Here is a 24,484-nt window from a genome sequence, read left to right as displayed (position 1 = left end):
CGGAGGAGCAGCGGTTCTACTCTGAGCCCCTCCCGGATGACCGAGCTTCTCACCCTATCTCTAAGGGAGAGCCCGGACACCCTGCGGAGAAAGCTCATTTCGGCCGCTTGTATTCGCGATCTCGTTCTTTCGGTCACTACCCATAGTTCGTGACCATAGGTGAGGGTAGGAACGTAGATCGACTGGTAAATAGAGAGCTTCGCCTTTCGACTCAGCTCCTTCTTCACCACGACGGACCGATGCAGAGCCCGCATCACTGCGGACGCCGCACCGATCCGCCTGTCGACCTCGCGCTCCATTCTTCCCTCACTCGTGAACAAGACCCCGAGATACTTGAACTCCTCCACTTGGTTCAGGATCTCCTCCCCGACCCGGAGATGGCACTCCACCCTTTTCCGGTCGATAACCATGGCCTCAGATTTGGAGGTGCTGATTCGCATCCCAGCCGCTTCACATTCGGTTGCGAACCGCTCCAGTGAGAGCTGAAGGTCACGGCCCGATGAAGCCAACAGGACCACATCATCTCCACGCGATGTTGCAGAGACGTGTCAACCAAGACAGCCCTACAACATCCAGAGCCTTAAGGATCTCCGGGCGGACCTCGTCCACCCCAGGGGCCCTGCCACCGCGGAGCTTTTCAACCACCTCGGCGACCTCGGCCCCAGAGATAGAAGGGCCCCCCCCGATGTCCCCAGACTCTGCCTCCACGTCGGAAAGCGTGTTGGTGGAATTAAGGAGGTCTTCAAAGTATTCCTTCCACCGATCCAGGACGTCCCCCGTCGAAGTCAGCAGCGCACCGTCCCCACCGTATACAGTGTTGACAGAGCACTGCTTCCCCCTCCTGAGTCGCCGGATGGTGGTCCAGAACCTTTTTGAAGCCGTTCGGAAGTCATTCTCCATGGCCTCGCCGAACTCCTCCCATGCCCGGGTTTTTGCCTCCGCGACCGCCAGAGCCGCGTTCCGCTTGGCCTGCCGGTACACATCAGCTGCCTCAGGAGTCCTACCAGCCAATAAAGCCCGATAGGCCTCCTTCTTCAGCTTGACGGCATCCCTCACCTCCGGAGTCCACCACCGGGTCCGAGGGTTACCGCCGCGACATGCACCGACCGCCTTGCGGCCGCAGCTCCGGTCAGCCGCTTCAACAATGGAGGCCCGGAACATGGCCCATTCGGACTCAATGTCCCCGGCCCCCCCCGAGACATGATCGAAGCTCTCCCGGAGGTGGGAGTTGAAGCTCCTTCTGACAGAGGGTTCCGCCAGCCGTTCCCAGCAGACCCTCATATTACGTTTGGGCCTGCCAGGCCTGACCGGCGTCCTCCCCCACCATCGGAGCCAACTCACCACCAGGTGGTGATCAGTTGACAGCTCCGCCCCTCTCCTCACCCGAGTGTCCAAGACATGCGGCCTCAAGTCCGACGACACGACTACGAAGTCGATCATCGAACTGAGACCTCGGGCGTCCTGGTGCCAGGTGCACAGATGGACACCCTTATGCTTGAACATGGTGTTCGTTATGGACAAGCCGTGTTTAGCACAGAAGTCCAACAACAGAACACCACTCGGGTTCAGATCGGGGGGGCCGTTCCTCCCAATCACGCCCCTCCAGGTCTCACTGTCATTGCCCACATGAGCATTGAAGTCCCCCAGGAGGACGAGGGAATCCCCGGGAGGAGCGCTTTCCAGCACCCCTTCCAGAGACTCCAAAAAGGGTGGGTACTCTGAGCTGCCGTTTGGTGCATAAGCACAAACGACAGTGAGGACCCGTCTCCCCACCCGAAGGCGGAGGGAGGCTACCCTCTCATCCACCGGGGTGAACCCCAATGTACAGGCACCGAACCGAGGGGAAACAAGTATTCCCACCCCAGCTCGACGCCTCTCACCAAGGGCAACTCCAGAGTGGAAGAGAGTCCAGCCCCTCTCAAGGAGACTGGTTCCGGAGCCCGTGCTGTGCGTCGAGGCGAGGCCGACTATATCTAGCCGGAAACTCTCTACTTCGCGCACCAGCTCAGGCTCCTTTCCCGCCAGCGAGGTGACGTTCCACGTCCCTAAAGCTAGCTTCTGCAGCCGAGGATCGGACCGCCAAGGCCCCCGCCTTCGGCCGCCGCCCGTCTCACACTGCACCCGACCCCCATGACCCCTCCTGCGGATGGTGAGCCCACTGGAAGAGGGTCCCACGTTGTCTCTTCGGGCTGTGCCCGACCGGGCCCCATGGGAAAAGGCCCGGCCACCAGGCGCTCGCCATCGAGCCCCACCCCCGGGCCTGGCTCCAGGGGGGGGCCCCGGTGACCCGCTTCCGGGCAGGGGCAACTGGGAACCATTGTTGTGTTTCTTCATGGTTGTTTTTTTGAGCCACGCTTTGTCTGGTCTTTCACCTGGAACCTGTTTGCCTTGGGAGACCCTACCAGGGGCATAAAGCCCCCGACAACATAGCTTCCAGGATCACTAGGACACGCAAACCCCTCCACCGCGGTAAGGTGGTGACTCATGGAGGGGTACATTGCGACTGCTGGGTTGATTTTCGTTATGTCTGCAGTATCAAAAAACAGCCAGTCGATCGCCATAGGATGGCAGATACTCTTTAAGATGGTCATCTGTCATGAGGTGTATGACTCTGGAATCAATCTGAAATTAAGAAATGTCATAAATTCTTAGGTCAAGTGCATTCAATTATAACAATGAACACCCTGCATGTACAGCACCATATCATTACTAAAACAAAGCATTTCCTATATTAACTACCTTCATCTTCCATTCTCTGTATGTCTTCCTCAGGCATATGCCTTGACCTTAAATAGTTGCTTAACTCATCCATCACCACTAAACACCTATGCCCCTCTGTTGAATAAAATGAATAAATAAAATCAGCTGATTTATACAAATGATGTATTATTTTGGGCATGTTTCCTTCGGGCACCATTGAGTTGTTCAGCTGCAAGCACCAGAAACGTTACCCTCTCTAATTGTAACTCAACACATAACATCTTGTAGGCTAACAAACAATTTACTGTTCACTATTTTCACATCAGATATTCTGACTTTGACTGAAAACGGAGTGTGCAAAAATTGACGAGCATAAATTATGCTTGACTGAAATTAGGCTGTGGAATCATTAGGCTGCAGAGTCGTCCAAGTCATTTAATCACATTTAAAGTTCCAGCAGCTGGAGAGTTGGTTGAGCTGAAACTGAATATGCTTGAGAACTTTAAGAGAAGATGATACAAACGTGACAAATGTCAACAACAAAAAATTCTCGACCGGCCCAAAAGTGAAGCGGCCCACCGGGAACTCTCCCCATTACCCACCCCGGCCCTGTTTACTAGCAGCAGTAGTGGAGTTTGGAGATGCAATCCACTTCTTAAATCTATCTTTGCGCTCGTCTAATTTCTCCAGAAGTAATGCAATCGCACTTTTTCTCTCACTCCCAACTGGGTACTCGGCTGCAAATGTAGCATGCCTTCCCTGGAAATGTCTTTCCACGTTACTCTTTTTGTTGACTTCTCATTACAAAGCAAACATTCAGGCAATCCTTCCGCATTGGCAATGAAAGCAAATTATTCGGTCTAAGAACGGTTGAATCCTCTGTTCTCCTCAGCTATCTTTTTCCCTTTCCCATGACCCATGACACACCCGCCGGTTTGTTTGCAACAGCCACCTCTGGCACTACGCCGAGCTGAAAGAAACGTGTGTCGCAGGCTATGACGTAAATCTTCGTTGACAGAACAAAGCAGAAGCAGACAGACGAAGCAGACAGAATAATATTAAAACATTTCTGTTTTAATAATTAAAACAAAAAATAAGTTCACACCATCTTTTTTCATATTTTTTAAAAAGCTCAAGGGAGCAACTAGGTTGGTGCTAAAGAGCCGCATGCGGCTCTGGAGCCGCGGGTTGCCGACACCTGACTTAAATTGTCCCCCTTTTTTTTTACTGGCGGAAATGGGCTTCCATATATATGAGCCTGTACAAAGTGTCTGAAATAAGTAACCATAACAACAGTGACAGAGTCAAAGCCTCCATTTACAACTTTGAAAGACTTTAACAAGAAGCTAACTTGTAAATTACATGATGAGTGACTTCAATATTTATTTTAACCTATTTGAAAATGTTACCTTTCTGAATGTACTGTGTTAGTGTCACGTAACCGCTCATCCCATTCGCTATTCACCTCGCTACAGTAGTCAATCTACTTCAGACAGGCTGCGGCCAACTCTACACATGGCCGATTATTTACTTTTTTAAATCTAGATTTTATTTGGGGACAATAACATGGCTCAATATCAAATTATAATTACTGTTAGGAGAATATGTCAACTTTGATGCGGTCGTCTCACATCCATTTGCTATTCAACTCGCTCCACAGGCTGCAGTCATACTATAGCCTATACAGTATACGGCCGCAACTTTCGTGAAAATCTTAATATTGATTTTGGGACAGTGACATGGCTGGTTAGTTAGCAAATCTTCTTGTCAAACATACTGTAAAATTATATTTACTGTTTGTCAACCGTACACAATGTTATTGCCTTTAAATCCTGCTAGCATAACGTTAGCTTTTGGGCTAATAGCTCCGCCAAAGGAAAGCCGGTGTTGGTTCTATGAGCTGAGCGGACTACAAATATCCGGGTTGGCTAACGATGAAAAACGTTAGATTTCTTTTGCAAAACGCCTTAAAATGGACTCCGCAGAAGCAACCCGCCTCCGCATCGTCCATTATCAGGTGATATTGGACACCTAGTCGGGCATTATCCCTAACATAATGGACTCCGCGGAAGCAACCTCCGCATCGTCCATTATCAGGTGTTATTGGACACCATCGTCGGGCATTATCCCGCTTATACCATGGTCACTTGCTAACTTTTTTTTTTTTTACAAACATTAATTTTTCAGGCGTTTTGCAAAATAAATCTTATGTTTTTTTAACGTTAGCCAACTGATATTTTATTTTCCGCTCAGCTCATAGAACCAACACCGGCTTTCCCTTTGGCTGAGCTATTAGCCCGAAAGCTAGCTAACGTTGTGCTAGCAAGATTCAGAGGCAATAACATTGCGTACGGTTGACAAACAGTAAATATATTTTACAGTATGTTTGACAAGAACATTAGCTAGCTAACCAGCCATGTCACTGTCCCAAAATCAATATCAAGATTTCCACGAACAATGTCGGCCATACATTAGTAGGCTACTAGGCTACAGTACGGCCGCAGCCTGTGGAGCGAGTTGAATAGCAAATGGATGTGAGATGACCGCATAAAAGTTGACATATTCTCCAAACAATGATTATAATTTGGCAATATGTTTTACAACAAGACTAGCCAGCTATCGAGCCATGTCATTGTCCCCAAATAAAATCACGATTTTTAAGAAGAAAATAATCGGCTATGTGTAGAATTGCTGCTACTGTTGTGTTGGCCGCAGCCTGTCTGCAGTAGATTGTAGTGATGTGTCGTTAGTGAGCAATTCGTTCATTTTGAACGAATCCTTACAAGGACTCAGGAGTAACGAGTCTTCTCAAAGAGTGATTCGTTCATTTTCTCATGGCCGCGCATCGGGACTGTTGCATAGGCTCGTCCAAGTAATTTTTCATGTGACCTGCATAGGCTCTGTACTGGTAGCTAGAGGAACGATTCGTTCATTTCCCGACTCCTGTCGTTCAACGAGTCTTTGGATCCTTTTTTCACATGACCCGCATTGTATTTTGTAGTAGAGGAAACAGTTTCCTCATTCCCTTTCGCGTGGCCACTGTTTTAGTAAGACGTGAATGATATTCGCTCAAGTCATCATACTGACTGGTTTTGTTATTTTCACTTTACATTTACACTTACAGTGCAGTGTAATTGTTTGATGGATAATTAAATGCTAGTGTGATGATAAATGACCAAATTATACAAACTGTCATGATACATTTTAATGCAGGAATTTATTTTGAAATAGTATCGTCTGGTGCACATGTCATGCACTAACCTACATGAGAATATGATAGCCTATGTGTTTGCAGTGGATGGATAGCCCCCCCCCGTATCAGTAAAATGATCCAAACTTTCCATCACTCGTAGATTGACTAGCAAGGTGAATAGCGAATGGGATGTGAGATGAGCGGTTAGGTTATGTGACACTGACACACTACATTCAGAAAAGTAACATTTTTCAAATAGGTTAAAATAGATACCGAAGTCACTCATTGTTGTAAATACAAGTTAGCTTGTTAAAGTCTTTCAAAATTGTAAATGGAGGCTTTGACTCTGTCCCTGTTGTTATGTTTAGCCTACTTATTTCAGACACTTTGTGTAGCCAGCGCAATAATTTAAAACAGTGAGAAAACAGTTTTGCTGCAATGACAAAGTAGGTGTCAGAATCAGAATCGAGTATTCACCCAGACCATGGTATAAGTTATAATAATAGGCCACCAGTACCAGAGACAACAAAGCAACCCCAAAACATTACAGATCCTCCACCATTTTTAACTGTAGGTTGGGTGTTCTTTTCCTCATAAGCTTCATTTTGTCATAAACAGTCATAATCACTAGTCTCGATGCCAAAGAGCTCTAATTTGGTTTCATCTGTCATCTGAACATTTCCCCAGAAGGATTGTGGTTTGCCTCTGTAGGTTTTTGGCAAAGATCATTCGCACCTTTTTATGTATTTCTTTCAGCAGTGGGGTCCTCCTTGGTCTTTGCCCCTAAAGCCCTTCTTGGTTTAGATTGCAGCATATGGTATGGGTTGAAACCATGTCTCCAGGTTGCTCCAGGTCAGCCTTAAGCTCTTTGGATGTTTTACGTGGTGTTTTTTCCAGTTTGCACCAACCTACAAAGACTTCTCTCATAGATTTTTCTCTTTCCAACACGTCCGGGGAGGTTCTTGACAGTTCCATGAGTAGGAAACTTCTTAATGACATTGCAAACTGTTGAAACAGGGATGCCAAGGTCTTTAGAGATGGCCTTGTACCCTTTAGAACAACTGTTTTTGGTGATAATAGCATTTCTGATGCCCTCAGACAGCTATCTTGTCTTCACCATTGTGAAAAGGGAACAGGGAATAAAAGTGGCTTTTTTAAGCATGAAAGCCATCGTTCTTTGGTTAATTAAAGTCATATGAGCGCTGACAATTTCACAAGTTAGTCTAATTTCTAATTTACCACAGGTGAGTCTAATGTAGTTATTTTATTTCAAACTGATTTGCATTCCTCAAAAGGGTGCCAATAATAATGTCATAGCACAGTTTCAGTATTTTGAGTTTTTTCTCCTATTTCATTTGTCCAATTGTTATTGTTTTATGCTATACTGCTCTGCATCAAACACGTGAGCATAAATAAAACAAAGCTGTTTCAAAAACGCTTATTTTCAGGAGATATTGAACAGGTAGTACTTAATATTCTGGGGTGCCAATATTGTTGACCACACTTGTATATTTGTGTTTTGTTTGCGCTTTTAGAAAACCAATATTATCCTAAAGCAATGTTGTTGTTTTTCTTTCTTCCATCCATTTACACCCACTGTCAACCTTTATTAAGTTCTTTCTAAGAAAATGTCTGTAGAGAAGATAAGGGTGATGTATAAGGTTGCATGATGTCAACAAGGTATGCATTAATTGAACCAGCAGAACTCCAGCCCTGCCACTGCTCCCACCCCTAAGCCCTCCATGATTGATGAGTGGGCAGCATCGGTGAAGCCCAAAGCTGATCCAGCAGTCATCAACAAACACATTGAGAAGATGGTGGACGTTCGTACTTTTTTATTCCAGCAAAGTGCTTTGGAAATTGGTGTGTCATTGTCAAGGAAGCTCTGAGATTAATAGAAGAACTATAAAAGAGTACATTGTATATTCAGAAACACAGAACACATACAGAGCGGCAAGGGAAAAAAATGTACTGAAAAAGGAAGCAGAGGACAAGTAATATTGAGAAACAGCCACAGTCTTCTGATAAGGGTTTGGACACCAACCTACTGAAATGGTCCAGGAATCAAAAGTTTATGTTTCAGCTTGTCCTGAATGCCATTCCAGTAAGTCAGTGCCTAAGGAATAAAAGCTTTCCCCCATGGAACTGAGGCAGCAGGGGTGAAAACAACTAACTGTATTATTTCCACAAACCCTAACACCAACTTTAATCTCGACCTTTACCTTGACACTGAACACATTTGAAGGGAAAACAGGGTAGTTGTGCAGTAGTTATCTTCTCAATTGCCTTTAGAACTTGTAGTTACCCTGTCTATGTAGTGATTGGTTGGTATGTGTTGCTATGATTACAGTCAGTCTTCAAGAACTTTGATACAGATGGAGATGGCCACATCTCCAGAGAAGAGTTTGAGATAATCAGGAACAACTTCCCATACCTCAGCAAGTTTGGAGAACTGGACAAGAACCAGTGCGGATAATTGCATGACAAATGACAACTAAAATGCCAATGTTAAAAAAAGATACATATACATATACTTTCCTGCTCTCTGTCCTACGAGTCTAATTTTGCTTTCCCCCTCACACTTTCTCCCTCGTATTCTTTTCAACTCTTCTCAGGGATGGGAAGATCAGTCAAGAAGAGATGATTGACTATTTCATGAAGGCCAGCTCCTTGCTCAACTGTAAGATGGGGTTCATACACACCTTCAATGAGACCACGTATGTCAAGCCCACCTTCTGCGAGCACTGTGCTGGCTTTGTGAGTATACAGGTCCTACAGAAGTACCTCAAACAATTTATTAATGCAATCAGTCTGAAAATCTGTACATAGTATAGTTTTGTAGGGGGTTTAATATTTGCAGAACAACCAAAACTATTCCCCATGGTTTAAATGAAAAGGGGTAAACTGAACAGTGTGTTAACATTTCAATGTGTAATTTGGTTAAAACCAAATTATGCCAATACCAATTGAATTGCAGGTATTTGACTCTATGGGTTCAATCAGAGCAAGAATGGTCGAAGTAAGTTGAATGACATAATTAAATAAATAAATTACAATGTAAAAATGTTACACATTGAAGGTTTAAACTCCTACCTACTCTACCTTAAAGGGGTCATTGATTGCAGAGCCAAATTTACATTTTTAGCTACATAAAAAAAAAAATGTAGCTGTAAAACAGTAGGTTTTGAAAAAGCTCCACCCTTTTTGGCTCTGGTCTGTACCTTGGTCACGCCCCAAAATTAGCTGCGCGTTGCTCTGTGGCATTATAGGAGAGACTGTAGGGCACAGCATCTTATTTTCTTTTCTGGAAAGAGCACCATTTGGGACACTTTTTGGGGGCACTGTCATGTAGGGGCAGCATAAAGGGCACTTCACAACAGCACCATTTTCCATTGGAACTAAGGGCAGCCAATAGGGCACTTGCTCTTGTCTTTGCCACTCTAAAGGGCATTTTAACCCCCCCCCCCCCCCCCCCCGAGTCTTTCAGTGGGCCTGGATACGCACATGGGGACAGTCTATTGCAGTATTTTGCAGAGTTTCATACTGTTCGGAGTTAGGAGGAGTCCTGTCTCAAGTAAGAAGTTGATTGGGGAAACTTGGGTTCTCAGTTTCCCCTCTTTCTTTCACATCTACCAAAGGTGTGTACTGGTCTTCTGGCTGGTTCATAAGTGTTCAAATATTTCAATTTTTACATTTACATTTATTCATCAAGCAGACACTTTTATGCAAAGCAACTTTCAAGAAAGAGCCTTCCAAAAAGTGCATAGGTCAATGATCATAAACAACGAGATAGCCCCAACAACATTGCGGGTAGCCAAAACATGAAGCATACATTGTGAAACGCAAATAAGTGCCAATGGGTAGAACCACAAGAGCATGTAGTTAAACAAATTGCAATTAAACAACATGATCCTCGAAAGTGCTTGAGTGTACCTGGAGGAAAGCAAGCAACATCAATATAATTCACAGCGAGTACAAGTAGTTAAATCAGTTACAACTAACCAACAAGTGCCTCAATAAGTGTCATTGTGTTCCTGGAGGAAATAAACATCTGATCCAACAAGTACCATTGTACTCCCGGAACAAGTTCGTATTTAGCCTTTTCTTGAAGGTGGGGAGACAGTCAGTATCTCTGATGGAAGTTGGGGAGATGATTCCACCATTGGGGGGCCAGACAGGAGAAGAAGGAGTGGGTGCTCTTGAGAGATGGGACCACCAGACGGTTGTCAGAAGAATACCGTAGGTGGCGGGTGTAAGGCTGGACAAGAGACTGGATGTAGTCAGGTGCAGTCCCGTTCACCGCTCGGAAGGTCTTGAATCTGATGCAGGCCGTGATGGGTAGCCAGTGGACGGAGATGAAGAGCAGGGTAACATGCGAACGTCTGGGTAGGTTGAAGATCAGGTGGGCTGCTGCGTTCTGAATCCTCTGAAGAGGGCGGGTTGCGCATGCTGTGAGTTGCAGTAGTCCAATTTGGAGAGGACAAGTGCTTGGACTAGCAGCTGGGTGGAATGCTCAGACAGGTATCTCCTGATCTTCCGGATGTTGTAGAGGGTGAATCTTAACGACCGGGAGACTGCAGCAATGTGGGCCGTGAGGATGACCTTGTCAACCATGGTAACCCCAAGGTTCCTGGCAGAGGATGAAGGGGTCAACGTCGCAGATCCAAGGGTGATTGAGAGATCATGGGAGACGGAGGGTTTGGCCGGGATGATGAGTTCTGTTTTGGTTCAGCTGGAGGTGGTGCTTGGTCATCCAGGCGGATATGTCTGTGAGGCAGGCCTCGATTCTAGCTGAGATCCCCGGATCGGTCGGGGGAACGACAGGTACAGCTGCGTGTCGTCAGTGTGCAGTGGTAGGAGAAGCCATGGGAGGTGATGAGTGGTTCAAGTGAGGTGGTGTACAGGGAGAAGAGGTGCCCCACAGAGCCCTGTGGGACACCAGTGGAGAGCTGGCGGGGGCCTGACACTTTACCTCCCCAGGAGACCTGGTAGGATCTCCCCGACAGATAGGATGAGATCCACTGAAGAGCAGTGTCTAATGCATGACAAGCGTGGGACTGACGCATGACTAGCGTGGGACTGACGCATGAGGAGCGTGTCATAGCGACTAAGTATGACACCCCTGAAAACTATTAGCATGTGATGATGTGTCACTGGCGCGCGACGACGTGTGCCTGGCGCGCGACGAACGATTAGTCATTGTTAGACGAACGTGTTGACTAACGTGTGTGACTAACGTTTGAATAATGACAGAGTAGCGTTTTGCTGGCTTTTGGGTTTTATGGTCAAATGGGTATAAAGCGCTGGAAAATCTGTGGATTCAGTTGTTCTGAACAGCCGCCTGGACAACGTAAGGGTGAGAGGGAGCTTCAGCTGGCTTTGCCAGTGAATTGTTCACTGAAAAGCAAACGATGAATAACAACCAAGTAACGCTAGGGCAACGACTGACTAACGATAGTCAAACGCGTGCAACGTTAGCCAAATGTTCCACAAACGTTCTTCTGCGTTATCCAGCGTTCAAAATTAAACGTTGTAGAACGCTGGTCTCCATGAGAACTTTTGCATGTTCAAAACTTTTTTTTGGACTAGCATTCTCCGCTGACGGAGATGATTGACGGTTACAGATGATTACAGATGATTACCAGCGTCTCCAGCGTCCACAGAACGCTCTTCTGGCGCTATACCAGCGACCATGGACGAATACCAAAGTTTCCTCTAACGTCATCGAACATTGACCAGAATGTTATGTTGTGACGGGGCCTTAAGAGAAGTGTTAAGGACATGGAGAGGGAACGACGACAACAACGACCCGCGAGCATATTTAAACAAAGCTGAGTCTTGACACGTCACAAGTACCCGAAACTACTAAATATTGTTCTGAACATCTTTGTACAGTTACAAAATATAGTTGAATGATTGTTTTATAATGTTAGCTTAGTATAGATACCATGATTAACCTGGTTATCTTTCAAAAAGAAGGAGTAGTTACAAGAATCAAGATTAATCAACATTAAAACAAACTAGCAAACATTTCACAAATATTCCTCTAATAATTCTCCACCTCCTACTCTCGTTTTAAAGATGATGTCTTGAAGAACTTTTCTTCAAGTTCTGGCAAGGTATGTTCTTTCTTCGAATTCCCGCCACATACGGAGAGGACAAATGATTGCTGGGGACGTGTTGTCTCAAGCAAGCCCTTTGAGAAATAAGAGGGCATCACATGCAGAGTGGGGAGGTCCCCCCCTCAACTCTATGGTTCTTTTGCATCGGCCTTAGATGGGTAATCGGCATACTGACGGTATCAAGAAGGTTGATTAGTAGGGATGGGTATCGAGAACCGGTTCTGTAAGGACCCGATTCCAAATTTCTCAAAACCCGAATATCAATAAGGTCCAAGCTTATCGATACCGCTATCGAGACCAAGTAATATAATGTAACGTTGATTTATGTCTCGAGAAAAAATTAATGTTATTTAAATAAAATCACTGGTGCACAAACATACAATGTTTGACTAACAAAATGACTAAATTCAATTGAATGGTCTGCCAACCGCCTTTAAACTAAACAAAGAAGAATGTTATTGCCTCAAGCGCTACCTAGGTAGCTAGCTCGCTTCATTTATCATTTTGTTGCGAGCTACAATGGCAGAACGCACGAAACGGTCAAAGGCTTGGCTACATTTTATTAAAGCCAAAGATAAAGACGAAGCAAAGTGTAATATATGTTCTAAAGTAATTTATTGTAAAGGGGGGGAAACAACTGCTATGAAAAGGCACCTCAACGTTGTGCATCAGATAAAGATAAAAAGCAGTACTTCGACTGTCTCAGAGTCGCAACGGTGCAAACTCCTGCCTTTGCAGGACATTCATCTGGTGAGCGCACCACAACTTCGTAGCGAGTCTCCGTCGTTGACAATAACAAGCCAATTCAGGGCTCAACAGTGCAACTATTTCACGCGCATATGCCCCTAAAATTTGATGTGTGCGCGAACTGCAAAGATTATTTACGTGCACATTGTGTGAGTATAGACAAGCCTCCCCCCCTCACTGTTTATCATTCAAAACATAGCCACCGCAAGCATGGCTCTGTGGGATGCTTAAACATTGTATTAAACAAAAACAGAGACAGAAGAAAATAGGGATAAGATACGGAAGGTTTGGGTTTGGTTAGCTGGTCATTTAGCTATATCAGGTGCATTTTGTTGAAACGTGTTCAACTTTTCATAAAGTCGATGAGCTTGACAATGTCACTTCGTCAACCAACCAATCACAGTCTAGTTACTCATCCAGGTTGTGGACAGATTTAGATATAGCCAGAGTCAGATCCATTGTGCCTATTTGCTCCTTTTAGCCAGCCTCCTCCTGAGAGCAACACGTTCCCCTTGTTCTATTTTACATCTGTTTTACTTAAGAAATAGAAAAGTATCGATAGTGGTATCGATAAAGACTCGAATCGTTAAGCAGTCTCAAAAATGGTATTGATATCGATACAAATTAACGATACCCATCCCTAGACCTAAGCCTGGTGTTGTGTTGTCATTTATTGTCAGAGGTCTGGTTTTCTCTCCTAATCTGCAGATTGATAAATACTTGTTAACATCCAGAACTCAACTGAACTTAGTCACTCCGTTTATGAAGAGACAGACAAAACACTTTCTTCATCACCAGTCAGGATCCATTGTGCCTATATAATGCTCCTTTGAGCCAGCCTCCTCCTGAGAGCAACACCTTCCTCTTGTTCTATCTGTTTTACTTAAGATATAGAAACGTATCGATAGTGGTATCGATAAAGACTCGAATCGTTAAGCAGTCTCAAAAATTGTATCGATATCGATAAAAATTAACAATACCCATCCCTATTGATTAGGTTTGACTGATGTAGGATGAGACTCTACAGGTGTGACCGGATGTCGGCTCTGTGTGGTCTGGTTGACCTTGTTGCACTGGTCAGGGAAGCACAGTAGATTACTTGTCTCTGAAGACCCCAGCAGCTGGTGGGGTAAATGAATTTGAATTGAATTTATGTTTATTTGCCATGAAAGTTTGCACAGACACGGAATTTACTTTGGCAGGAGAGCCTACCTAGGCAGCCATTAGCTGCGCCAATTAGAAAGGTTACAGCATAGCATAACATGAGGAGAGAGGAGGAGAGAAAAAGGCAACCCCCATACAATCCTCCTAGAGGAGTACAGTGTGGGAACAGGCAAAAACCTCAGCACATAATCCCACAACCATTTACAACACAACATTTACAAAGACACTTGCAACGGGGAATGGGGGGGGGGGGGGGGGGGTAGACAAGCAGCATCTGGACCTGCAGCCACAATAGGCGCTGGACACAGACCTGCCAGCCACCCAGGGGAAACTAGCAGTCGAAGGCGTTGGATGGGGGTGGGGGTTGGTGGTAGGCTATCTGTAGTAGGTGAAAGTTAATGTGTGAGTAGGTCTGGGTTGGCGCCCTCGACCTAGGCCACAATAAGTCTGAGTCTCCTTATGCAGATTGTGTTGGCAAGGAGACATCCTTGGTCATGAGCCGGGTAGAGACCAAGCCACAGATGATGGTGTGGGAGGGGGAAGGGAAGAGCAAGATAGTCTCGCTTTAGCGCTCTCCAGGGGAGTTGTTTTCCAGCAACAGCCTTGGCCAAGGCCTGTGCTGGTTACGGGGCCGAAAGTAGATAAGATTGGTGTAGTTGTTTAGACGAGTAGACGCAACTCAATTTTCACGTCCACCCTTCAGGAAGGTCTCCAACCCCGTCCTGCATAGCAAAAAACAAACAAAGTAGGCCTGTATAAAAATACATATATGTATAAAAATTGAAAAAACTTTGAGGGCGCTCATTGAGAGCCCCAAGTTTCAACTTCCAGGTAAAGGAATACGGTAATGTAGGCAACGTAACAGATTTTCATGGCAAAAATGGCTTTTGCGTATCTTACGTGCACTACTACGCCTTTACGCCTTTTGTCTTGAACGCGCGAATTAAAAAATGCTTAATACATTTAGCTAGATATCGGTCGAGTCGAGATATCAAATAAGAAAAGAATGAGTAAAAGAAAACATGCAAACAATGCTCAAAAGCGCAGCAGTAAATTGTTGTCAGAAAAAGCTCGAGCTAAACACCCCAAAATCACACAATTATTCAGACCACCCATAGAGGAAGCTATTGCAATCTCCACAGACGAAACACTTCAGCAGCAGCAGGTAGCTAGCAGCAGCACCAGCACGTCTTCACCAGTAACCAGCCTTTCCAACGCCACGTCATCACTGGCACTGCCTGAGAACAGCAGTCATAGCCTTTCTTCTAATGTTTCTTCTCCCGAGTACAGAGATGTACATAGTTCAGTTAGCACCATTTCTCTTCCACCCTGTCCAGCCCATACAGAAGATGACAACCAGAGCAGCCGAGATTACCCCTCTATTCCAAGTGATAACTCCAGCGCCGAGTTCCCTACTGACAGGGCTCTTTTCCCTGTAGACATTGATGATGACAGCATCAAGAGATATGTAATAAATAAAGGGTTGTGTCAGCCAAAGGGACCATATCCTAGTGACAGTAAGGGCAGGTGCTTTTCAGACGAACACTACGTCAAAAAAAACTAAGATTCCGCGTAGATGGATATGTTATTCACCAAAGATAGACCGTGTTTACTGCGAGCCTTGTTGGCTTTTCGGCAACAGACAGTGCAGATCACACCAGGTGGCATGGGCTGTGGGAATTAATGACTGGCAGGGTCTCTCAAGGAAAATCAAAGACCACAAATACAGTCGTTCTCATTTGGCTGCATGTATCGCTTATGATACATGGAAAACGGACCACACCATTGATAAAGAGTTAGACTCCAATCTAAAAAAACAAGAAAACTTTTGGTCAGAGGTACTGACGAGAATAACAGACGTAACATTGACTCTGGCATCTTGTAATTTGGCATTCAGGGGGCATCGGGAGAAAATAGGTGAAATAAATAATGGTAATTTCTTGTCTGTTATTGAGCTTCTTGCGAGATATGACCCTGTACTGAAAGATCTACTCGAGAGGAAAAGTACATTGAATTATCTGAGCCACACAATTAAAAATGAACTGATTGCTCTACTGTCCCAAAAAGTAAAGGAAGAAATTGTCACTGAAATCAAGCAGGCTGAATTCTATTCAGTTATCATGGACACGACTCAAGATATAACAAAGGTTGACCAACTAAGTCAAGTGTTTAGATATGTTACAGTGGAGACTGATGAAAAGGAACAACCAACGTTAAAATAAACGAGAGTTTTCTGGGATTTCAAAGCGTGAAAGATCAAAGTGCCTCAGGTATTGAAAAACAAATAACTGGACTGATAGAAAAGTCTTGGAATATCAGTGAACAAATGCCGTGGCTAGGGCTACGATGGCGCAAGTACAATGAGTGGCGCTTACTCCGGTGTCCAAAAGCGCATTTCAGACCGAGCGCCAAATGCCGTATATGTCCACTGCGCTGCTCATAACCTAAACTTGGTTTTAAACGATGCTTGTCAAAATATATCAGATAAGGGCCTACTATGACACTGTACAGAGGATCTATGTGTTTTTTAGTGAAAGCATCAACCGGTGGAAGCTATTGGAGAACCATCTTTCCAAACCTACTCTTAAAAGACCATCCAGAAACTATGCCATTAAATCATTACGCTTCCGATACAAAGAAGTAATGCAGGCGCTGAGTAAAATTATAATGCTGTATAAGAAACCAGAAGAACGCACTGAGGCATCGGGCATACAAAAGGCAATGGAGACGTTTGAATTTGTGCTTATGATAGTAGTACAGTCGAAATTACTGGAGACAGTTAATGCTGCTTCGCAAGCTCTCCAGAAGCAAGACATGGACCTGCTTCACCAAGCCTCTTAAGAAACGCAATGGACACACTGACCAAGCTCAGGGGGGAGTATGAAGACATCAAGGCAACAGCGCAAACCCTAGCAGCATCATGGGGCACCAGCACTTCTTTTAATAAAAAGCGTGCACGGCGTACAAAAAGGCACTTCGATGAACTCAGTAAAGACCAATGGCTTCAGAATGCAGAGGAATACTTCAAGGTGTCTGTGTTCTACGCTACTGTTGACATTGCCACCACACAACTTGGACGCCGGTTCAGAGGAATGGAAGAAATTGCAAAACGCTTTCAATTTCTGAGCCCAAAAGAACTGCTGTTAGTGAAAGATGATGATCCATACTCATCGGCCAATTTATTGGCATTGCAATATTCAGATGACCTGTCCTCAGACTTTCCTTTACAGTTACTCTCTTTCCGTAACGTGCTGGGGCCAGCAATTGAGGAGAGCAGCTCAATTAAAGATATCACTCAGTTGCTTTATGTGAAACACCACTCTCTTCTTTCTAGTTTCCCCGAAGTTGCTACAGCACTAAAGATCTTTTTGACCGTACCTGTGACGGTGGCTTCTGCCGAGAGGTCATTTTCTAAGCTGAAAATAATAAAGAACTATCTAAGAAGCAATATGTCTCAAGAAAGACTGTCAGGGTCGGCAGTACTCAGCATTGAAAACAGACGGGCCCGCAACCTCGATCTAAAAGGTGTGGTTAAACAGTTCGCACAAGAAAATGCACGGCGATCGCTTAACATTTTAAAATAACACTCCCGGAATGATGCAGTAGTTTTAGTTTGTGTTAGCCTAATTTCAAATATGAACAAATGTAATTACTGGGGCTTTGTTAAGCAAGATGACCCAATTTTGTTATTTATTATTTAATATCATTATTATAATTTGGCACGTTTCGCCCTTTTAAGCAGACACGTTAAACCTTTACAACGTTCACTGAGTGAAGGACCAATAAATTGCTAGCATTATTCTTTTTGTCTACAATAAATATACTTGCTTACTTATTGTCAAGAATACATGTTTTCCTTTCCCACCATTGATTGTGTGTTAGGCTACTTCGCGGTGCTAATATCCTTGGTGCTGAACTATCAGATGGCCAATATGCAGTTGTGCTGAAGCAATTGTGCTTTTGTAATTTTGTAATTTCTCTCACATTGCTGAATATAGGCTATAGTTAAAGGTAGACCGCAATCAATATATTGCCAGTGGCAGTGGTATAAGATAATAGATGGAGGTACATTTTGAGTGGATTTAGGGGAGGGGCCTCGAGCTCCAACTTTGCGGGGGGCCTCTGCAAAGTCCCAGCCGCCACTGTCTCCAACTCCTCGATCCTCCTTTGGAGGGCCGCAAACTCATCCCTTTTGTAATCCATATTGCACTGTAAGTTCATAGTCAGAGCTCCAACAGCTCTACCCACAAATTAATCAGGTCGGGCAGCCTAAGGGGGCTTTTGATGGCCGCAGCCGTTTCCTTGACTTTCCGATATACAAGCCAACCGCCTATTCCAAACAGCAGAAAGCCTGTAATCATGGTTCCGAAAAATAAATATATGTCTAATAAAGATGATAATAAAGATGTCTTCAACATCCTCAAAGGAAAGCGCCGCTAGACACACGACACGCCAATTCGCCCACGCGTCCATCGTGTTGCCAGCTGCAAACGTCCCGTCAGGACAGTTGGGTTCCCCCGAACCCGAGCTTCTCTTCGAGAAGATGGTGTCAATTGCATTGAGACAAGACAAGACAGACCGAAGCAGGGAAGGTCAGGGAGGGGAGGAGAGAAAAATGCGACCGCCTTCGGCAAGAGCCAAAGAGAATGCCCTTTGTATAATCTGAGCCCCTTCATCCACGGAGTTGTATTAAGTGTATGTTGTAAGTGTATTTTAGGCAAAGCACCTCTGTATCTATGCTCCCTGGTTTCTCCCTCGTTACCAACACGTATCCTGCGCTCAAGCAGGTACATCTCTCCGATCACCCCAAAAGCCCTCACCTCTTTCGGCTGCCACTCCTTCCAGTTCTCAGCTGCCAATAACTGGAACGAATGACAAAAAACCCTGAAATTGGAGAGCCTTATTCCTCTTTGTGTTTACCACTGAGCTATACATACACCAAAACGACTCTACAATATATTATACAGTACAGTAAACTATAGAATGCAATACAAGACTTACAATATACATATTCAATACTATACAGTATAGTGTGCAGCAGGGGCATAGCCAGAATAATATTTTTAGGTAGGCCTAGAAAAACATGGATAGGGTTTTTTCTTATTTACTTTGCGATGTGCACCCTGTGCATAATTTTTCGGAGATATTTTCGTTTTTGGGTAGACCTTAGAACAAACTGGGTTGGCCTGTGCCTACCCAGGTCTACCCATGGCTACGCCCCTGGTGTGCAGTACTGTGTCCTGTAAAATATCATATTGGTGTGGTTGCTTCTCTATTAATGATCTTTTTGATAGTGAATTGATTTAGTGATGGTCCTGAACCTCTGGTTGTATGGCTTCCCACTGTCTGTGTGTTTTTGTGCATAGATGAATGCAACTGTGTGTTTTATCACATTATGCTTGTGTGTGTGTGTGTGTGCTGTTTTTTCTTTGCGTCCAGGGGTCAGGGTATTTTCTGCCTCCTTAGATCTCATGTCTGTCTGTGATCTCCTGGACAGGTCTTTCATGTCATTGTTCCCCCACTGTGGTCTGTAGCGTCTGCTTGATCTCCCTCCTCTTCCACCCCCTCCCATGTCTCTCTCTATCCATAGTCCGCTCTCCACTGTACCTGTCTCTCCATCCCTCTTTTTCTACCTCTCACCCACTCAGTCGTCCTAGAGCCTATGCATTGAATTTCTCTTTTCTCCCTTTTACTTTAACACTCTTTTTTCTTCTCTCAGTCCCAACATATCTTCCATCTTGTGTTTCTACACCTTCCTTGTATCCTACCTATTCCAAAAAGTTAATGTTGGATCTTGAATAGTTGTGTACATTAGTAAATATTTCTCTCTTTCTTTTTACTATTTAGATTTGGGGTTTCTATAAACAAGGCTACAAATGCAAAGGTAAGAGAAAATGGATGTAAAATGGACTGCATCTCTATAGCATGTTTTTCTAACTTATTGGCACTCAAAACGCTTCACATTTTACCTTTCATTCACACTCACACATAACGACAGCAGCGGAGCTGCCGTGCAAGGCATTGGCCTGCCCATCTGGAGCAACTTGCTGCTTACTTACTTAAAAGGACAAATTACTGTAGTAGTTTATACTTTAGACTTTATTGTCCCCAAGGGGAAATTCCTTTCCACAATTCTTGAATTCTTAATAACTACTCAATCTTAAAACTGAATAAGTATTGAGAAGGGAAATACCTTTATTAATAGGAATTGGGACAGTACTACAAGCAAGCTTGTAACAAATTTCACACATACACAAAACACACACACACATTCACACAAACCATACCAAAAAGCAGTTCTCTTATGTACTCAGACATACATTGTGTGTGTCTGAGTGTGAACTCCTGTCAGAGACCAGAATGGAAGGACATTCTTGAAATGTATTGCTTGCTGTATTACAGAAGTGCTGAGTGTCTGACATGCATTTCATCTCAGTCTGGGTGGTAGAGTGATGGCCACCAGAGCCATCTCTGCTCGTGTAGACATTTTAGATGTGAGAGTGAGAGGCGCTTCAAAATCTATACAATAGTTGGAGAATATGTCTGTGAGTGGGTTTGTGTTTGAGTATGTCAGAATTGTAGGTGTGTGCGATGTCTCTGAAAATGTGTGTGGGAAAGGAATCTAAAAAGTTTTTTCTAGTTTGTGTTTTGTACAAACACATCTCTGAATTGTCTACCTGGATGACCCTGACTGTCCCTCTTGTCTTCACCCTCACTGTCAGAGCTGTTGTCAGGGGTTGTCAGTGTGACAGTGTGTTTGTGTCAGGGTGTGTGTATCTGCATGGTGTGTAAGAGCACTTACTTCTCACCACTAGCTCTCCCCTTTGCCCCAATGTTTCTTTTTACACCCCTTTCTTTCTCTTGCTTTTTCTCTCCTGCACATCTCTCCCATCCTGGTTTACCTCTATCTCGCACTCTCTCCCCCACTCTCCTGAGCTCATTCCCTTCTACCTGTACCCCTTTGTCTTGGCATTCCTTACTCCCTCAATCGCATCTTTTTCTCCCCTCTCCCTCCATTTCTTTTCCCTCTCCTTCTGTCACTCTTTCCCACCGTCAGCGTGCGGAGTGAACTGTCATAAGGCGTGTCGTGGTCGCCTGGCGGTGGAATGTCGCAAGCGGACCAAAAGCATCAGCCATGAGACACCACCAACTCTCCAGGCTCGCTCTTACAGCTTCCCCCCTCCTGCTAACACCCCTCCTAATCTACAAAACACAGGTGGGCCCCTCCCCCAACAATGTTAATGTATTACTCTTTCAAACATGTAATTCTTGACTGTTGTACAAATGTGCATAGAGATGTATGTAATTTGTATTGATTGATGAACTACGAGACCCTCCTAGGTACCCTGGCTGCCAGCCCAACTTAGCCCCGCCCACAAAAAATTGGTCGGGAAGTTGGGTCTGGAAGGGCTCGTATTGGGGACAAACTATATAAGACCAGGAGCTGGTCAGACCAATGAAATTGCCAGGGCGGGCTTTATACGATGATGGACAGATGATCAACAGTAACGTAATCAACAACATCACGAAAGAGTGCTTGGGTTGAACAAACGACATATTACGTTGCTCTGATTGGTTGTAGGTCTATCCAATTGAGCGAAGAGGCATTTGTTTTACGAGTTCGGTTGAAACACGCCCCATAGTCACAGCCCAACGGAGAGTTATCAGACTCATATTCTGACTAGAATTATGAGTATAACAACGTCAGGCTACCTCCTAGGCCAAGTGATCCAGCTAGAGAAAGGAGCCTGCAGAACATAACTAGACAGGGTAGGGTGTGCTTTTGTACGCCCTTCGACTGGTTAGCTCAGGGGTGGGGAATGTCCGGCCTGGCCCGCGAAATCATTTGGTCTGGCCCGTCATGGCACTGCAGGAACCATATTATTAGGTGCATTATTCGTTGGCAGCAGCACTATTTTAATATGTGGAAGAGGACCGTGGAGGCGCGCAGCATTGCGCACCAATGTACCAAAAAATTTAGCTCGCTCACATTACATGTGGAATTCCTTTCTAGCAAAGCAAACCCAGAATACGTTGTTGGTTTTGGCTAAGCCCCAAACAGAAATGTTCGATGCACCCCTAGTCAAAGCAGGCTGTATCCTTGCCAGCTAACATCACAACATTACAAACCTCACCAAAGAGAAGCAGTTCCAGCCATCACATTAGGGGTGAGTTTATAAGTAAATAAATGTTTGACCAGCAGCAGGCACATTTTTAAGTTGATAATTCTGTACGGCCCCCAAATGATTTTATAAATATCCAAATGGCCCTTGGCATAAAAAACGTTCCCCACCCCTGGGTTAGATCCTGCAATTCCCACACAGCAGAAGTCTAGTAGTTAACAAGGGCTAAGTCTGAGTCTAGGAGCAAAACGAAGCAAAGCTGCCAGCTGTATTAGGTATAGGCAGGTAGCAAAATGGTGTTCACTTCACGTGTGCTGACGTTGTGACTTTAGACTAGCACTGAGTTCCCTTTTGCCACACAAGGCACTTTTTGCCACAAAAACTTAATTCAAGCCTAAACCGTGCAACGGAACGTGAATCCCAATAGAAGCAACACAATCGTGACCAAGACGAACATTTTGACACCAACGTTGTCTATGTAGTCCAAATATTGAGGGATCCTTAGGGGAGTGATAATAATAAATATAGCTGCAGGCAGCAATGGCGGGTTCCTCCTCAACATTGCAAACTTTTGCAAAATTGACATGATACAGACATGAATTTCATACATGTACACAACATTTCAAGACAATTGGAGCAATGACTGATTTAAAGTCAGTTTTTGAAATTCTTCACAAATCACTGTAGAGAAAAATCCATTCTGCCGACATTATGGGTTCTTGAGACTTTTTGGTTCTTCATGAGCAATAAGGCATGCATACCAACTTTCAGACATCTTGGCCTGACGGGGTCAAAATACAACCCTTTTGAAAGTGACAACTTTGAAGCGTGTTCTGTAAGGCCACCTGTGCTCTCGTCCGGCCCATCATGCCATCCATTCTTTAAAAGCTTTGACATGGGAGTTCAGGGTTGCCAACTAGGGCAACAATTTCCAGCCCAATGAGTGCTCAAAACCAGACAAAAATGCCTGAAATCCAGCCCAATATTTGTTGGGTGTACAATGGAGGAGTTAACACATTCATCCAATAGATCCCTCCATAGTTAAAATGTAAAAATGACTGGTGGATTAATATTTTCCTTGTTTTCTGCTATTCTCACGTGTCATTGGTTCAATACAACCAATTATTTAATCATGCCGCTTCCTATCACCACCGAACAGAGACAAGGAGCAACAATTACTTTAGGAAAGTGAAGTGACAAGTATGTGAAGGTAATGGACTCTTCTCGCTCTCCCACACACTTTACCCATCAGTGCTAATTCCCTCTCACCGAGCAAAGGTCACACCAAGGCAGAAATACGGCGCCCGCACTAGGTTTAGAATTAGCCCCAAAATCTGCCATCCGTTATCTATACATTATCACTTGCGGCACTCTTTTCAAAGATCCACGATTTGTTTTGAAAACCGCGGACATTGAATCTCTGGCTGAGTTGATCTCGTTCTAAAATCTCAGTCAATGCAGAATTGACAAGAGTCATGAGGACAACTAGGATAGGTCAGATAACACATTCAGCTGCTTACGAGTAACTGGTGGTATAGCTACTTGGTTGGAACTAACTGTTGTGTACACATTCATATTCAACTTATACACAAACAAAGAAAATGTGCATGTTGACAAAGCCGCCCTCCTAATTCCATTCACGCTTATTTCCATAGCTAATGTTGTCTCAATTTAGTATAACTACATATGTGTCCTACACAACATACATACTGAATTTTAAGTCAATTGGAGTCATGGTTCATAAGAAGATATTTGTATGTTTTTCAAAATGTTCACCATACATGGCGGACTGTATGGGTTACCACTGTATGGTTTCCCATGATAAATAAGCATGTATAGCAAGTTTTAGACATTTTAGACTGATGGGGTGAAAATGCCATCACTTTGAAAATGGCCAATTGGGGCGTGGCCTGTAGCGCCACCTATGGGCAATGGTGGACCATTTGTGGTGTGGTAGTTACTCATGGCCTATACTTTCAATGTTCCAGAACTTTTTACCATTGCATACAAAATCGGAAATGCAATTACACCAAAGTCCACAAGGGACTATGCTAAAAACCAAGGGGTCTGAGTGGGGCATGGTCAACCCACCCTTTTCAGAAAAGCTTGGATGTGTGTGCGTCTTACCAAGCTTGCGCGTGTGTCAAGGGAACAGAATGTGTGTGTGATAATTTGGAGCACGCGTGCTGAGGAGCAGAGGGAGAGAAGATTTTTGGGAAAAGCCCTAGCAATTAGCCAAGCATGCATATTTCAAATTATTCACAATGAATCTACTTTTCATCTTAAATTGAACTTTTTCTCAGATTTGTGTACTAAACAAGTCAACTCAAGAGTCTTCATATGAATTTGTGATTAAATCAGAGTATCACTTTTTGACCGGCGGATTTGTAAAGCATTATTTTAGTGTTAGCAATAAATTACATCTCCTTTATTTC

At 44.4% G+C, this 24,484-nt stretch overlaps 1 protein-coding gene across 5 annotated transcripts in view; it reads left to right on the top strand.

Annotated features, from left to right (window-relative positions):
* The window catches only part of LOC146222334 (RAS guanyl-releasing protein 2-like), a 104,294-nt gene that overhangs the window by 69,103 nt on the left and 10,707 nt on the right, over positions 1 to 24,484 (top strand). For 4 of the 5 annotated variants that reach the window (XM_084691361.1, XM_084691359.1, XM_084691362.1 and 1 more), the window contains 5 exons: positions 7,594 to 7,716; positions 8,244 to 8,359; positions 8,509 to 8,650; positions 19,774 to 19,810; positions 20,984 to 21,142. In XM_084691361.1, coding sequence (XP_084547487.1) covers positions 7,594 to 7,716; positions 8,244 to 8,359; positions 8,509 to 8,650; positions 19,774 to 19,810; positions 20,984 to 21,142 — 577 coding nt within the window. The remainder of the gene's footprint in view (positions 1 to 7,593; positions 7,717 to 8,243; positions 8,360 to 8,508; positions 8,651 to 19,773; positions 19,811 to 20,983; positions 21,143 to 24,484) is intronic. The other variant, XM_084691363.1, reaches the window with a different exon arrangement.

This window comes from Hypomesus nipponensis, chromosome 25 (genome assembly GCF_054491055.1).
Source record: "Hypomesus nipponensis isolate SF chromosome 25, ASM5449105v1, whole genome shotgun sequence".
Classification (NCBI taxonomy): domain Eukaryota; kingdom Metazoa; phylum Chordata; class Actinopteri; order Osmeriformes; family Osmeridae; genus Hypomesus; species Hypomesus nipponensis.
Note: the sequence above shows the minus strand (reverse complement) of the source record. Positions and strands in the feature narration are given on the sequence as shown.